Here is a 17,024-nt window from a genome sequence, read left to right on the forward strand (position 1 = left end):
TACAGAACGAAACCTGGTATTAAAGTCCCCAGTGACTTAATAGAAAGGCCGTCCCCACCCTTTCCCCTACTGGGATCGTCTCTTAAACGGCACAGGCAGGACTGCCCAGAGTAGGACCTTCGCTGTGCTGGGGAACTTGCCTTCCACACTAGAAAAGTCCACAGAAATCTGTCTCTCTAGCTTCTTGGTCAGCATCAGGGTGGCTAGGTTTTAAATCAAGTCATTAAATCAGGTACTACAAAGACACAAGATAGGTTGGACTTCCAGGGACTTCCAAGTTCTGTACTTGTATTTAACTTATCTATTGAATGAATGAACAAAAGACCTTGTCCTCCAAAGGTTGCCAAGAGGCGCAGTAGTACATTTGTAGAAATAGCTTTTGAGAGTCTGTTCTGGCTAGCCTGCCTGCGTCCTTTGCAGCCATGGGACAGCATCAGGCATTTTGGGAATCCTGGCATCGTGGCTGGCCATCTGCCACGCCAGTCTTCTTCCCACTCTAGGAACAGAATAATGTTGGGGCATCTGTAGTCTCAAGTCAAGAAACAAATGTCAGAAATATTGGCTTGATCATCACAGGCAGCTGGAAAGTCCTTCTTGTCAACAAGCAGACATGACTTGTACAACTACCCTTTGCTTCGCCCAGGGTGGTGCTTGGGGGAGACTGCCTTGGTCTTACTCATTTATGAGTTTCCATGGTGGATTAGATACCAATGAGGTAATAGTGGTAGGTTTCACTATCTGCTAGGATTTGAAGGTGGTGCTGATATGAATCTTAAAAAGCCACAACCATTTGTGTAATGGACAGGGCTGCCAGAGGATAAGGCAAAGTTTCCAGTATCAGTGAGTCTGGAACTGCCAATTGCTAGGTCATACACCCCCAGCGCGGGTTCTGGACCTGTGTTCACAGTCCCCTCAGCTGATGCAACAGGTATGTGACTCTTGATCACACACTGTGGGGCATTGGTCCTTGAATGCCCCTCTAACCAGAATTGCCCTCTGGAGCATGAGACTTTGAGGTAGAAGAAAGAGAACAGTGCCCTTCCATGCTGTGCGCATCCCCTCCCTCCCAGTGTGCTGGGGGGGGGGGCATGGCGGGCTGCCAGCTCCACTCACACCTTTCGTGATGACACATCTTGTGTCTATCTGAATAGTCAAGTCTGGGCTTCAGAATCTGCAGCAGTTTTAACTCTCACACTGAGGTCAGGGATTGCTGGGTGACTGCTGCTTTATAGCTCCTGCATGTTTTATATGGGGCAGGCAAGAAGGGGATGCACAATTTTCAAATGTGCCCTTTACCTGGTACTTTCTGTCTCAGGTAGCTCAGGCTGCTATAACAAAAGACCCGAGGCTGGGTGGCTTAAACCACAGACATTTATTTCTTACAGTTCTGGAGGCAGGGAGGTCCAACATTTAGGTACTGGCAGATCCAGTGTCAGGTGAGGGCCCCCACTTCCTGGCTAGTAGATGGCCACCTTCCTGCTGTGTCTTCATGTGACCTTTCCTCAGTGTGTGTGAGGAGAGAGGGAGAGGAGGGAGGAGGAGGAGGAGGAGAGAGAAACTATCTGTCTCTTTCTCTTTTTATAAGGAAACTAATTTCATGATGAGGGCCCTTCCCTGATGACCTCATCTCAACCTAATCACCTCCCAAAGGCCCCACCTGCTAATCCTATCACATTAGGGATTGAGGATTCTGCGCAGGAATTTGGGGGGGACGCAAACACTGAGCCCATAACCCTAAGCAAAGGAAGAAAGCAGTCTTAGAGCCAGGTGGTGGGAGGGCACTGGGAGGGCGCCCTGTGCTCCCCAACTCATCCCAGGCTCATCTGCCATTTGGGGTTATTAGACCTGGCCTTGGTTCTCAAAGGGCTTCCCCTTAGGCAATAAAATATATGGGATTTAAAAATTGCAAGAGTTGCCTTGGCAGGATAGCTCAGTAGGTTCAAGCATTGTCCCAAAGTGCGGTGGTTGCCGGTTCAAACCCTGATTAGCACACATACAGGAACAGAGAGCAGTGTTTCTGTCTGTTTATCTGCCTATCTATCTCTCTCTCTATCTCTCTATCTACCTACCTACCTACCTTTGTCTCTTGCTAAAATTAATAAAATTAAATTTTTTTTTAAATTGTGAGAGTTAAATAGCAAAAACAGAAAATAGAAAGTCACTTCTAAACACGCAGTATGTGTTTGGAAGAAGGAAATTTGGAGTAAGCAGGGTCACAGAGAAGGGTGGGATTTGGGTTGGGCCTCTGAGGACCTGCCCAGGACATGAAGGGACAAGCAGAGCCTCCCAGGCCGGACCGATGGATAGAGCCACAGGCAGACAGCTGGGCACTGTCGTCAGGGCCTGCGGAAGCAGCCACTTGGCCTTTGAGGCTGAAGTGCTCTTGTTTACTTTGCTTTGATAAACTGGCCTGACCAGTTTCCTTGGTGGTTGCCTTTTTTTTTTTTTTTTTTGCATTTCTGTTCACTGAGACACCAGGCTGCACAAGACTTGTGATTTCTCTGGATCTTGCATATCCACCCCTCACAATTTAGGATTGGAACTGCCAAGACTTTGGCCTGGTAATCTGTTTACTTTGAGCTGATGATATTCCTGCTTTCCCATCGGGCAGTGAGGTCCCAGTTACAAGGAAGACTAGGCCAAGTGCCCCACAGCACGGGCATCGCCCCTGTGAGCAGGTGCACAGCTCTCAGGGGATACTGTTTGAAGGTCACAATGTAAACAACGTGGCTTTCAGGACCTTTGGCAGTGCTTTCTCCCTAGGAAGACAGGCAGCAATATTTACAGCTCGGGACCTCCAACCTGCGGAGCCTGGGAGGACAGCACCTGCTTCCAGCACGGGTGTCACTAGGGCTCCACTTGCTGTTTACACTCCACGTGTACCTTGCTGTTAAGATAAGTTTGTATTTTTCCAGCCTAGCCCCCATGTTTGAGAAGTGGCATGAGAAGCCAGGGTCTGGCTGTCCCTGGCTTCCCGGAGGGGCGCGGCCGTAACCAGGAGGAACATAGCCAGGGCTGCAGAATCACCTTTCATGTAGAGAGAGGGGATCGATGTGATCTTCGGCTGGAGCTGGGAACCTTTCCATCAGCCCCGTTCTCTCCTCACAGTGTTTCCGCAGACCTGACCAGTCGTGAACCTGGAGGTCTCCATTAAATTCCTTTTACCTCAACCTAGAGAGAACGAGGGCTTTCTGAGGCTCCCAGTCTCCCAACACAGCAGCTTGTCAATAAGCTCACTCACACCCGTGGGGTGGGACCATGGAGACAGAATGACTCATCAGAGTCTTTCTCTAGGTGTCTGCAGAAAAATGGGTGCTGCTTTCTTCTTTTTTTCTGCTCATTCTCATTTTGAGTCAGAGTTTGAAAGGTTTAGTTGTGGTGTCATCTCAGCCTCACCTGCGTAGGACTTTGGGTCCAGGACAGTGACTGTCAGATTTAAAGGGGCAGCAGTGTGGTGTCTGCCACGACTCTCCCCAGTGCTTGCCCTAAGGACAGAAAGGGGTGGCGGGAGGATGTAGGTGCTCCTTCATCATCTCACCAGGCCAAACCCGACATTTGTAACAAGGTGCCACTTGCCGTCACTTTCTTACGTTTCCAGGCTGTTCCTAAGGGAGATGGACTATCACTGCTAGGTGACAGTTTAGCATGTTCTTAAATAGTCTATTGTACATAATTTTCTCAATTACATGAAATATATGCCATTCTAAAGGTGGTTTGAGCCTGGCCTGTGGTGACGCAGTGTATAAAGCGTCAACCTGGAACACTGAGGTCGACAGTTCAAAATCCTGGGCTTGGCCGGTCAAGGCACATACGGGAGTTGATGCTTCCTGCTCCTCCCCCCTTCTGTCTCTCTCTTTCTCTCTTTCTCTCTTCCCTCTCCAAAATGAATAAATAAAATCTTAAAAAATAAAATCTAAAAAAAAAATAAATAAATTCTAGCCTGCCTAGGTGGTGGCTCAGTGCATAGAGTGTCAGACTGGGATGCGGAGGACCCAAACTTGAAACCCCGAGGTTGCCAGTTTAAGCGTGGGCTCATCTGATTTGCAACCAGGGCCATTCTAGTGCCTGAGGCAGAGGCCATGGAGCCATCCTCAGCGCCCAGGCCAACTTTGCTCCAATGGAACCTTGGCTGCGGGAGGGGAAGAGAGAGGCAGAGAGGAAGGAGGGGGGGAGGGGTGGAGAAGCAGATGGGCGCTTCTCCTGTGTGCCCTGGCCGGGAATTGAACCGGGGACTCCTGCACGCCAGGCCGACGCTCTACCACTGAGCCAACCAGCCAGGCCCCCCCCTTTTTAAGCGTGATTGTGACTGAGATCTCATGACATTATTTTCTGAGATTTAATAGTCCATGCCTGAGCCCTAGCCAGATAGCTCAGTTGGTTAGAGCATTGTCCCAACATGCCAAGGTTGCAGGTTCAATCCCTAATCAGGGCAAATAGAAGAATCAACCAATGATGACATGAATAACTGCAACAACAAATCATTGTGTCTCTCTCTGTCTGTCTCTCTCCCTTCCTCTCCCTAAAAATCAATTAAAAGAGCCCAGCCCTGTCTGGACAGCACGGTTGGTTAGAACATCGTCCTGAAGCACAGAAGTTGCTGGTTCAATTGTCTGTCAGGGCACATACACGTACAGCTCAGTGTTCTTGTCTCTCTCTCTCCTTCCTCTCTTGCTGAAATCAACAAATAATTTTTTTGACAGAGACAGAGAGAGTTAGAGAAAGGGACAGATAGGCACAGACAGACAGGAAGGGAGAGATGAGAAGCATCAATTCTTCCTTACATCTTAGTTGTTTATTGATTACTTGTGCAGTGATTGCTTTCTCATATGTGCCTTGACCAGGGGGCTACAGCAGAGCAAGTGACCCCTTGCTCAAGCCAGAACTCTTGGGCTTCAAGCCAGCAACCTTTGGGCTCAAGGCAGCAACCATGGGTTCATGTCTATGATCCCACGCTCAAGCCAGCCACCCCGTGCTCAAGCTGGTGAGCCCGTGCTCAGGCTGGTGACCTTGGGCTATTGAACCTGGGTCCTCCATGTCCCAGTCCAATGCTCAATCCACTGTGCCACTGCCTGGTCAGGCAATAAATACAATTTTTTTTTTTAAAAAAAGAGCCCAGATCTGAAAGTCACCTGTATCATACAACTCTAAACAAGGCCCGGTATGTTTCTGGGCCTGGTTTTTACAATGTTGAGGAAGTTTTCTAGCTTGTCAAACAACATTTCAGCAGGAAAAGCGACAAAGTGGATTTAGAGAGACTCCACATGATGGATTTGGAAAGCAAATCCAACTTATGATAATGGAAGGATGGTGAAGGGATTGGGACTGTTTAGACTGATAGAGAAGACCTAGGAAAGACGCAGCTATATTAATGCTAGAGCTGGCAAGCAAGTTAGAGAAGATGAAAGATTTTCTTTAATAGAGAGGAAGTGGGACGAGATGACCTGAGGCTCCAGTGTTCTGCTAAGCTCTTTTCCCATTTGCAGTTCTGATTGACAGACAAGGAAAATCTTGTTAATTCATCCTTCATGTTCTCAGATGAGAATGATTTTATAGTTCAGGATTTTAAATTAAATTATTATGCTGCTGTGTCTTTGACAAAATCACAGTATAGAAAGTATTGTCAATTCTATTGCTCAGTATTTCTCATTCACAAATTTGTCAGATAAAATTCAGAAAGACTTGAGTACCACTTCTTATTGGGAAATTGCCCTTGTTGCCTCGTTTGCCAGGGAACTTAGAGCCGCATTATTCCTCATCTGAATGAAGTAAAAGACTTAAGCCGGGTACTTGGTATATCGATTTCACCACTTTTTAAAAAGATTTTATCTGTTGATTTTAGAGAGGAGAGAGAGAGAAGGGGGGAGGATCAGGAAGCATCAACTAGTAGTTGCTTTTCATATGTGCCTTCACTGGGCAAGGTTTTGAACCAGCGACCTCAGTGTTCCAGGTCAATGCTTTATTCACTGCACCACCACAGGGCAGGGTCCCTGCTTTATTTAAGTGTCAGAAGAATGCCTGGTCATATTCAATGCTTATGAATATTTGCTTAATTAATGAAGATTGGCCCTGGCCACCTGGCTCAGTGGATAGAGTGTCAGCCCAACATATGGATGTCCCAGGTTCAATTTGCAGTCAGGACACAGAGGAGAAGTGAAAATCTATTTCTCTTCCTCTTCCTCTCCCCTTTTCTCCCTCTTCCCCTCTTGTAGCCAGTAGCTCGATTGGACTGAGCATTGGCCCTGGGTGCTGAAGGTTGCTCAGTTGATTCATATGTTGGCCTCAGGCACTAAAAATAGCTTTGTTGATTCAAGCATTGGCCCTAGATAGGGATGCTGGGTGGATCCCAATCAGAGTGCATGCAGGAGTCCATCTCACTATCTTCTCTTTTCTCACTTAAAATAATAATAATAAGTAATAATAATTAATGAAGACCCTTAATAATATACTATTGTATCAATATTAAAAATACTTTTTTTTGCCTGACCAGGCAGGTGGTGGTGCAGTGGATAGAGCATTGGACTGGGATACAGAGGACCCAGGCTCAAAACCCCAAGGTTGCCGGCCTGAGTGCAGGCTCATCTGGTTTGAACACAGCTTACCAGCTTGAGCTCAAGGTCACTGGCTTGAGCAAGGGGTCACTTGATCTTTTGTAACCCCCCAGTCAAGGCACATTATGAGAAAGCAATCGATGAACAACTAAGGTGCCGCAATGAAGAATTGATGCTTCTCATCTCTCTCCCTTACTGTCTGTCTGTCCCTATCTGTCCCTCTCTCTGTCTCTGTCACAAAAAGAAAAAAGAAAAAAAATACTACTTTTGAAGAATATTTAATTATATGGGAAATATTAATAATACAATTCCCGGTGATAACTAAGGTTGCAAAATTGTACATACTCACCATGTTTCTAACTTAGTGAAATACATATTTTTGTTTGGGTTTATTACATAGTATTATATAATACTCCAATATGAAAAGTGGTTATTTCTAAGCTATGTTAAATGGGATTTTTCTTTTTTTAGTCTTGATATTTTTCTTACCTTTTACGATAGCATGGATAGCCCTAGAGAGTATTATAAGTGAAGTAGCCAGTTAGAGAAAGAGAAGTACCATACCATCTCACCCATCCATGGCATCCGATGAAGAGGATAATCTAACAAAGTAGAAACAGAAGCGTAGGAACAGAGACCAGACTGACAGCTGTCAGAGGGGAAAGGGTAGGGGGTGGGTGAAAACAGAGAAAGGATTAAGCAAGGAAAGAATCTCATAGACATGGACTGTATGGTGGTCACCAGAGAGAAAGGGAGGCAGGAGAGTTAGAAGAGGGTAAAGGGGGGACAACACATATACGGATAGATGATGTATTGTGGAATTGTACAGCTGAAGCCTACAAAATTTTATTAACCAATGTCGCCCAAATAAATTCAATAACAATTTAAAAATAAAAAATACTTTACAAATATTCCTTAATGAGCTTATATTATTTTAACTTTTAATGAAATTAATGCATATGAATAGTTTAAAATCTCAATTTTAATAGCATTACACAAATATTAATCCCTTGCCTATTCTCTCCCCTTTTCTTGTTGCACAAAGGTAACTGCTTTCAAATATTTTCATTGTAACAAAAAGAAATAGTAAATCTAAATAGCCCTTTATGTGTTAAATAATGGAGCTACAAAATAATCAGGACATAGAAATATAATCAAATAAAAATTTAGGCATTTTTTTCTCTACCAGGAAAGAAACAATAGAAAAAGCTTATAGAGCCTGGATCCAGGGCGTAGTGGTTAGAGCACCGCCCTGAGCTCCAAGGTTTGTGGTTGCCTGGTTGGGGCTTGACCCCTGAGGTCACTGGGCAGGGCACACGTCAAATAATCAGTGGCACAACTAGGTGGAACAACGAGTTGATGCCTCTCTCTCTCAAAAAAAAAAGGGAAGAGTAGTCAGATAGTCATCTATGGGCACCATTTATCTAATAATATGAAATTAAAAATGTGTTATAACCAAATTAGGAGGACAGGGGAGAAACGGTGGGTGAGTGCTATAGAAAACCAATATATAATGTTTAAGATATAAAAACAAAAACAAAACAAAAAAAGAACTAGCAAATAGAAGCAGTTGTTTAGAAATGTGTTAGAAAAGAAAAACAGCTAAAAAATTTGAAAGCAGTTTCTTTTTAAATTTTCTTATATTATTTTTGTAAGTTTGCAAAAGGCACACATGCCTTTGGTTAAAAACACAGATCAAACAGCATCCTTTGCACATACAGTGACAACTGCTGGCGTTCTTGTTGACTTGGAGCTGTGCTTATTTTTTACTTAGCTTGAGTTACATGTGTTTTAATATTGTAAGGTATCTAAAATTCATTTTGGAAGCAAACTGGCATATTAGTTTTGTTTTATTTATTTTCTGTGTCAGAGATGGAGGGGGAGAGAGAGGGACAGATGGGGACAAACAGACAGGAAGGGCAGGGGAAGCATCAGTTCTTTGCTGTGGCACCTTAGTTGTTCATTGATTGCTTTCTCATATGTGCCTTGACTGGAGGGCCACAGCAGACTGAGTGACCCCTTGCTCAAGCCAGCAACCTTGGGCTCAAGCTGGTGAGCCTTGCTCCAATCAGATAAGCCTGCGCTCAAGCTGGCGACCTTGGGGTTTTGAACCTGGGTCCTCCGCATCCCAGTCCAATGCTCTATCCACCATGCCACCGTCTGGTCAAGCAGTTTTATTTTTTTTAAGATTTTTTATTTTATTGATTTTTAGAAAGAGGAAAGAGAGAAAGGAGGGCAGGGAGGGGAGGAACAGGAAGTATCAACTTATAGTTGCTTCCCATGTGTGCCTTGACCAGGCAAGCCTGGGACCTCGAACCAGTGACCTCAGCATTCCAGGTTGATGCTTTATCCACTATGCAACCTCAGGCCAGGTGCTATTATTTTTAATAATAACTGGATTCCTGACATCCAGAAAATACATGTACATCAACTTTACCATGTATTCCAGCTTCTTGGTGCTGTTGTCAACATTCAATTATGGTTCTATGAAGTGCTAAGATACATGTTGGATTGTCCCTGTTGTATTTTAAACGTGTAACCAGTAAACTCTCCCTTCTAATCTTTCACAACCTCATTCCAATCTCTCTTAGTCATTTTAGCATCTTCCTTCTGTCCCTCCCCCACCTAATTTGTGCCTCATCCAAGCTCTGTTCTTTCCCTTACTACATTTGTTTTAACCTTTAAAGCCCATGCTGCCTTTCAGTGCTTTTGTTATCACTTAGAACAAGGTGTTCACTGTGCCCGCCTTCAGGAGAGCGGCTGACGGAACTCCTTCCTTGCTTCCGGAAACGCCGTCGCCATCTTAGGTGCAGTGCAACCACACTCAGAGTTGATTTTGTCACAGAGAACTCAGAACATCATGGACAGAGTGCGCGCCTCCTTTATCTGCTGGCCTTGTCCTGCCCTTACTGCTCTGCGGGAGTAGTTTGACAAGGGCGGTAGAGCTTGTTTTCAGTCTGAGTATTTTCATTTTTAAATAACCTGACACTGCTTTCTTAAGGATTCTGTTTCAAGATGTTTCAAAAGTTGATCGGTATTCCACTGTCCACAGTTTTACTACCCATTGTATTGTATTCAGGCCTGCCCATTGGGGAGTAGTGTGTTTTCATTCGCAGCTTCCAGCTCTGCCCTAGAATACCGTACTGCAGGTAGACGTCTGAGCATTGGACTGATTCTGTGAATGGGAATATGAGTAAGACAGAGCCTAGAATGCAAGTAGGAAATGGCAGATTTCTCACTGAAGTCATCCATTTGTGGGGGCTCCATAAGAGGAGAGATCCAATGGATGAGAAAAGTAGACAGTTTCATGCAGGCGAGTCTATTCTCTGAGCGGGAGCGCTGGGCCTGACTGACCTGCGGTGGCGCATGAGATGGAGCGTCAGCCTGGAGCGCTGAGCTCGCCGGTTTGAAACCCTGGGCTTGCCTGGTCAAGGCACATACGAGAAACAAATTCTAGGAGTTGATGCTCTCCTCTTTCTAAAATTAGTAAATACAATCTAAAAAATAAACAAAAAACCGAACAAACAAACAAAAGAAGAGCTCCGGTGGGAAGGACCAGCTTCACCAGAGCCCAAGCCTTTGGGGGATCCCGAAGGACTGAGCCGCTAGCTTTGGTGTAAGTAAGTTTGTCTGCAAATTCACCCCCTCTGCTGTTATTCCATTACACATGAGGGTCTGATTCATGCTCCCGAGTGTTCCTTGACATATAGCTTCCCTATTCTCGAATCTTCAAGGGCCTTCCAAAGTTGACACCAGACTTTTATTTCCAGCCTCATTTCCTGTGATGCCCAGCTGTAACCAAACTGGTCGCCTCCTCTCTCTCAAGCCTGCGTGGTATAGCTCCCTCCCTCCCTTCCCCCTGAATTCTCTATGTGTCTTATCACAGGACCTGGGTTCTGTCCCACCATAGTTAACTGTGTGATATTCATCAAATTACTCTTCCTTTCGGAGCCTCCATTTTCATCTGTGTGTGTGTGTGTGTGTGTGTGTGTGTGTGTGTGTGTGTGTGTGTATATATATAGGGACAGATAGACTGACTGAACTAGGCGACTTCTTCATAGGGTCCCTTTGGACTTTATCATCACGTGGGTTAACATCAGCATCAGCCTTTTCCTTGGATGCCCCACGACACAAGGCCCTTTCCTTCCATTCATTTTTGGGGATTGTAGTTAACACTCTTATGTCCTGTCTTCAGCTGCTTTTTGAGGATACGTTCGTAATCAAGAAAGCCCGGTGCTAGAGCTAATTTGTTTCCCTCGGATGTGGGTGAGGAGGAGGACCACTGGACACGTTCTACGTGGGACTTCCAGCCTGTGTCTAGAGGCTGGGAAGAGGTGGGATCGGAAAAAGGTTTTCTCTTGTGCCCTGTGACGGCCTCTTGTTTGAGGCCGGGCACAGGCTTCTGTCAGATGACAGCAGAGGATCCCTTCTGCGCTGCAGTGAGGCCTCAGGGTCCGCACTGACTCTGCAGTGGGCCTTCAGTGCCAGCTTCTCAGGATCCGGACGATCACTTCATCTCTCGCTGTGTGTTTCAGGGCCCTGTTTGATTACGACCGGACTCGGGACAGCTGCCTGCCAAGCCAGGGGCTCAGCTTCTCCTATGGTGACATTCTGCATGTCATTAATGCCTCTGATGATGAGTGGTGGCAGGCGAGACTCGTGACCCCACACGGAGAAAGCGAGCAAATTGGTGTGATCCCCAGTAAGAAGAGGTGAGTTGTCACGATCACGAGCGACCTTCCTCTCTCCTAGGGACCGATTTCTTTTTCTACCAGTTATTCTGGAAGTTGCCTGAGAGCAGGCAGTGTCCTTTATTATTCCTCTTTGGTAGAGAGTTGGCGCTCAGGACATGGTTATGGCTCAGTGAGCCAAACAGTGGCTGTTGGGCCCGTGGCAACCCAGGGCTGAGACTGCCTCTGCGCTGGTGGTGACAGCACTGTTTCTGACTCTGACACAGGGTGGAAAAGAAAGAGAGAGCGCGATTGAAAACCGTGAAGTTCCATGCCAGGACAGGGATGATTGAATCCAACAGGGTAAGTGGGGCCCCCACGGGCATCGGGCAGATGTGAGGATGAGTAAGAAGCTTGGAGTCTGTCTGGTGGCTCAGATTGCTGGGGACCACAAAAGAATGTCTGTCTCTTGGGGCCGGGCTCTGTCCTGTGACAGAGCACACGGGCTACTTCTCCAAGCAGAGGGAGGACACTGAGACCCTCCTGCCCCCCGGCCGCTGGAATCAGGCTGTCTGCAAGGCTGACTGGCTCAGGCCATGTGAAACTGCCGCGGAGGTCTCCCTGGCCACAGACGCCGGCCCAGAGCTCTGACTGCCCCTCAGACCACACAAGGCTCAAGGGCTTGTTCTATTCACCCATTTTCTGTGAGCTTCGCAGGCCAAAGAAGTTCGGCGCAGTAGAGGGAAGAGAGACACGGAGTAGGTGGCTCTGTGTCAGTGGCACCTTAGGGCCTGTGTCCAGGAGGCTACAGTGACCTTTGTGCTTTAGGAAGTACCAGTGAGTGCTGTGAGTCTGGATTAGGTAGAAACCTCTAACATCCCTACAACATTTTTCTGTAAACATAATTTTCCTCTTACATCAACTTTCATTTAATCTCATAGACTCCATTTGTGAAAAACGGTCTTTTATTTAGCTCACCATTGTCTCCATTTTAGTTTTTCTTGCATGCTTTAAAATCCATTGTTCTGTTTTTTTTTCTTCTGTCCTTCCCCTCCATCTCATGTTCTTTCACAGTCGATCAAAACGAAACGTAAAAAGAGTTTCCGCCTCTCTCGAAAGTTTCCATTTTACAAGAGCAAAGAAAACATGGCCCAGGAAAGCAGCATACAGGAACGTAAGTAGCAGCAGGGTCCAGAGAGCAGCCATGCACAGCCCCGCCCTCTTCCTTGCCGACTCCGCCCCTGATGAGAGGACCGGGACAGTGTGTGTGCTGGTGTGTACGTGTGGGCATGCGTGCATGTGCACCTGCCGTTGGCAGAGTCAGGGTAGAAACTGGTCTGCACAGGGAGATGCTGAGTCTTCGTCGTTGGTGGCCCCAAGTGGAGCTGGTTCCTGGGCTGGCGTCGGCAGTGCCCACTGTGGTAACCATGAGCAGTTCTCAGCCGTGGTGGCAGGTCCGGAAAACTGGATTTGCAAGAGAACCAGGTCTAGAAACTTGGTGTTGCTCTCCTGGCTTCCTCTCTCATGTTTTCTTTTCCTTAACTCCACTCACCTGTGCCAAGAGAAGAGCCTCTTCCTCGCCGGATGCCTGCAGCTGGGCCTACGTCTTGAGTCGCACACACGTGTCTGCGTGCAGGATGTCCACATGGCCTCATAGACCTGCTCTCTTCCCAGAGTGAATACAGGGGCAGCTTCCAGAATCACATCCTTCCTTCCTGAAGGGTTAACAGGGAAGGGGGATTACTCAGCATTGCTCAAAGATTTATTCAGAAACACAAAGCTGCTTTGGTAGAAAAGGCCATTTAGCTGAGCTACATTAACTTTTTCTAAACCAATTTAATCCTGAGAAGTATTCATATTCTGACCTATGCGTCAGAAATTAACTGCTCTGACCTAACCTTATCCACCAGGACAGGCTGGTGAAATAGTTCTGTGGTTCATAATGAGTTGTGAGCCTCTCTTCTGCCTCAGAAGGACTGGTCTTGGGGTCCTGGGCTATTGGGGCGGGCTGGACACTGGCTAGTTCCGATAGGGAATGTCCCCAGTATAAGCTAGCCTGATTCATAGTGATGGTACCTGTAGGGCACTGCCGTCTGGGCTAGTAATTAGTAGATAGAAGGATGCCCTCATCCAGATGAGGGTGACGGCTCACAGTCCCAGGGAGCTCAGTAAGCAGCACTAGGTGTAGTTTGTTCTGCTGGTGAACAGCAGGAGATGGTCCCCACAGTTCACCAGATGAGTCTCAACACCTGCACACTGAGCCCGGAACGGTGCGCTGTTGAGTGGCCCACCTGACGGGTAGGTGTGCCTGTCTGGTGTGGGCTGGAGCTGCCTAGTGTTTCTGCTCTTCAAGCCGAGCTGGTCTGCCGTGCTCTGCACAGCACGGGACGCTGTGAAGTCTCGCCTCACACTGCATGAAGCTCCCCCTGAAGGCCTTGGGCAGACTGAGTCAGCACTGGGGGACATGGCATCTCCGCCTAGCTGTCTACCACACAGGGGTGTTTGCTCTTTCATGCGCCCTGCCGAGGGAAATGGTGGTCTCAGGGGCAAAGCAGAGGCCTGGGCTCTATAACTACAAATTTAGCCAAAGCATGTGCTTCCGGCCACGGAAAGTCCCCTGCCCCATGGGCCTGCGGGCTGTAGGCCACCTGAGAGAGGCTCTCCGCTCCACGGCCTTCTGCAGCACCTCAGGCCGCGTGAAGTCTGGGTGTCTCCTCTGACCTGGGACGTTCTTTCTGGAGCCAAGTTCTTAACCTCACTGTAGCTGTAGGTCTTCATAGTATTTCATACTTCTGTCACTAATGCTCACCTGGCTCTGTATTCTTCCTTCCCCTGTCTTCTTTCTGTTCTCTCTTCTCCCCAATTCGTCCCCTCCCTCCTGCCCTCTTTGTCCTTGCTGTCTGTGAAATCAGGACTTCCCTGGGTTAAGTGACGATTATTATGGAGCAAAGAACCTGAGTAAGTCAAACTTCCACCCCATTAACAATGTTTTTGGCAAGAGTGGAGGTGCTGGGGTTGGGGGCGTAGGGGCCACGGGTGGCAGGGAGGCCGTGGGGAGGGCACCTCAGTGGGAGGAAGGCCAAGTGGCTGCGAATGCCACCCTCTTCCTCTGGATCCCCAGTGCCCTAATAAGAGCCTGTTATTCATGTCTGTCTTTGGTACCTTGAAGTGGTGGGAGCCCACTGCTTGGCATCCCACCTTATAAGTGAGGTGGGCCAAAAATACTTTTCCAGGGTGTCTACTCAGCTCATCTCTAGCCCATCGCTGAGGGGAAGGGTGCCCACTGGTTGGTGTCTTCTCCCAGTGACCCAGTGCTAAAGAATTGGGCTTCAAAATGAGCTGTTTCTATCTCTGTGACTGGGGGCAGGAGTCCTGGGAAGCCCGCTACCCAGCGTGCAGCTGGGATCTCCCAGCAGGTCTGGGGACATCCGTGAACGGATGAGGGCCGGCTTGCCAGAGCATCTCCAAGGGGCGGAGCTGGCGGGAGCTTGAGGAGCATTTGGAGACCCTTGCTGTCTAGTGCTTTATTTAGCTCACGAAAACCCCGACTAACCTCTCCTCCCTGAAAATACTCTGGGGGTGGGAAACACAGGGACTGAGATGGCAGGAGATGGCTCAGGAACTAGCTGTGGGGGCTAACTCATCCAGTCTTTCCTGGGCAGGGGCCACAGCATGTCATGGTCTGGAACAGTGTCATCGTGGCTGAAACGAGTAGTGTCTCACTCCATAGTTTGCTGTGTCCATGTTTCATCCTCATTCGCCTATTGTCTGGGGAATGGCGGGCTTTGGTGGAGCCAAGCTATGCCTTGTGCCTACTGTGAGTGTGGCTGCTCGGCGTATGCCTAGATGTGGGCGGGTCCCAAGGGTCTGAGACAGGAGGGCTATCTTGTCCTTCAAGTATTTTTGTTGTCTGTGTTTTGACACGTCTGTCTCCTAGTGGATGGGGGAGTGACCCCTCCCCCTGGGGCCATGATGTCCTTCTAGGTAGCAGTGGCAGGAGGGCTGGTGGTCCCACCAAGTGGCCAAAGCATTGTTACTTGTTGATTGCTCAGCCTCCACCCCCCCCCCCCAGTGCTTAGCTTCTTAGTTTGGGAGCCCCACACAGTCCTGGACTTTGGGGCCTCTGCTTTGGAGAGAAACGCAAGAACAGCCTGGTCCCTGAACCTCTCTTTGCTGCCCCCTGCCTTTCCTGTCCCGTTGGCAGCCTTGGGAGATAGATGAACTGTGACGTAGGGTTTGGAGGCTGCCCGGTGTCAGTTCTGTGGTTGAGATGGAGAGGATGCTGCCGGAGCAGGGGAGGCTCGTGGTATAGAGGGAAGGGCTCGGCAGCCTGGGAGGGCCTGGGGCCCAGGGTGGGAGCTGTGCCTCCCACTTGGTAGCTTGGACGTTGCAGGTGGCCTGTAGCCTTGTTTGGTTGACAGCTCAGTGTCTCGCTCTTGGAGCATTTTGAGTTTTGTGCTGCGTGTGACTTCTCAGTGGTGTTTTCTGAATCGGAGTCTCTTTCTTGTTGGCTTGCAGAGGGAGTGACATCCAACACCAGTGACAGCGAAAGCAGTTCCAGTAAGTGTGTGTCGTTCTCTGCCATGTCATGTTGCTCCACTCTGTCCCAGCCACCGTCATTTCCGCGTCATGGCTGCCGCTTCTGTTCAGAGGCCCTTGCTCCTTTCAGCCGTGTTCACTGAGGTCCTGGAGATGCTGTGGACAGGGTTTAGGGCAGGCTATGGATTCAAGGAGTGTAGTGGCCCTGCAGGCCTGCCTGGGACCTGCCTTAAAAGCAGCCCTTGGGTCCCGGGAAGGGAGAGCTGCCACTTTTACAGATTTGCTCAAAGACCAAAAGAAAATTGGCTTCTCTGGGAACTGTCCTGAATCGCCTTGCCAGGCCCCTAGGATCTCCTGGGCTAAGGCTTGGGGTCCTTGCCTTTCAGCCAGGTTAAATGATTGTGTAGCTGCCCCGTTTTCCTTCAGAGACCCCCTGGCTGAGCCAGAGAAGCCACAGTCCTGATCCCGTGAACTTTGGGAGCTCTGGCTCGTCCGGGGCTGTGGCTGGAGGCCTTGTAAAATGTGCCCAGGGGTCCGTGGCTCAGAGGAAGCCTGTGAGCCAGCATCTGGGGGCTTGGTGCAGGCACTGTCGCCTTCCCTGGTGCGCCGCCAGTGCTCTGGGGACTCTGGGCACCTGGCACGGAGGGCATGGCAGCTGTTCAGGGACCACTCAGCATTTTTCAGGGTCTGTGAGGGGAGAGCAGATCTCAGCATTGCTCTTAAAGGGCACTAGGGATCTTAGCCCAGCCCTGTGCTACTTTTCTGGATGCTTCTTCCAGTGAAGGGGAGACGGGTAGACCCTTCAGAGGCCAAAGTTAGGTGGTGTGCCTCCTCCAGTTGAACTTTCCCTGTGATTCTTACCAGAGCAGGGGGGCAGCTGAGCACAGTTGACTGTTACCTCTAACCGCAGTTCCTCAAAAATTGGGGTGGTTTCGGTGCAGGCTTCGTGATTTCTGGGTCATGACCCTTTGCTCAGCTACCTTATGCTGAACAAGAGGACCCTGACTCCTGTCCCGGGCCGGGGAGGGCTTCCTGTCCTCTTTTGCCAGTTGGAAACAGGCCCCCAGGGCAGGGGTGAGCAGGCACGACTTGACGGGGCTGTTCTCCCACACAAATGGGCGTGAGGTAAATGTTGCAGGAAGACCAGGACACACACAGGCAGGTTGGGAAGTGCTAACATGTCTCCTTTGTGTTGCAGAAGGACAAGAGGATGCTATTTTGTCGTATGAACCAGTGACTCGGCAAGAAAGTAAGCCCTTTTTTGAGA

General features: G+C 48.6%; 1 protein-coding gene across 6 annotated transcripts in view; it reads left to right on the forward strand.

Annotated features, from left to right (window-relative positions):
• The window catches only part of DLG3 (discs large MAGUK scaffold protein 3), a 61,244-nt gene that overhangs the window by 38,914 nt on the left and 5,306 nt on the right, over positions 1 to 17,024 (forward strand). For 3 of the 6 annotated variants that reach the window (XM_066248660.1, XM_066248664.1, XM_066248665.1), the window contains 5 exons: positions 11,084 to 11,260; positions 11,506 to 11,581; positions 12,293 to 12,392; positions 15,737 to 15,778; positions 16,956 to 17,006. In XM_066248660.1, coding sequence (XP_066104757.1) covers positions 11,084 to 11,260; positions 11,506 to 11,581; positions 12,293 to 12,392; positions 15,737 to 15,778; positions 16,956 to 17,006 — 446 coding nt within the window. Of the gene's footprint in view, positions 1 to 11,083; positions 11,261 to 11,505; positions 11,582 to 12,292; positions 12,393 to 14,130; positions 14,177 to 15,736; positions 15,779 to 16,955; positions 17,007 to 17,024 lie in introns of all 6 variants that reach the window. The other 3 variants (XM_066248662.1, XM_066248663.1, XM_066248661.1) reach the window with 3 other exon arrangements.

The sequence above is a fragment of the Saccopteryx bilineata genome, chromosome X (genome assembly GCF_036850765.1).
Source record: "Saccopteryx bilineata isolate mSacBil1 chromosome X, mSacBil1_pri_phased_curated, whole genome shotgun sequence".
NCBI classification, from domain to species: Eukaryota; Metazoa; Chordata; class Mammalia; order Chiroptera; family Emballonuridae; genus Saccopteryx; species Saccopteryx bilineata.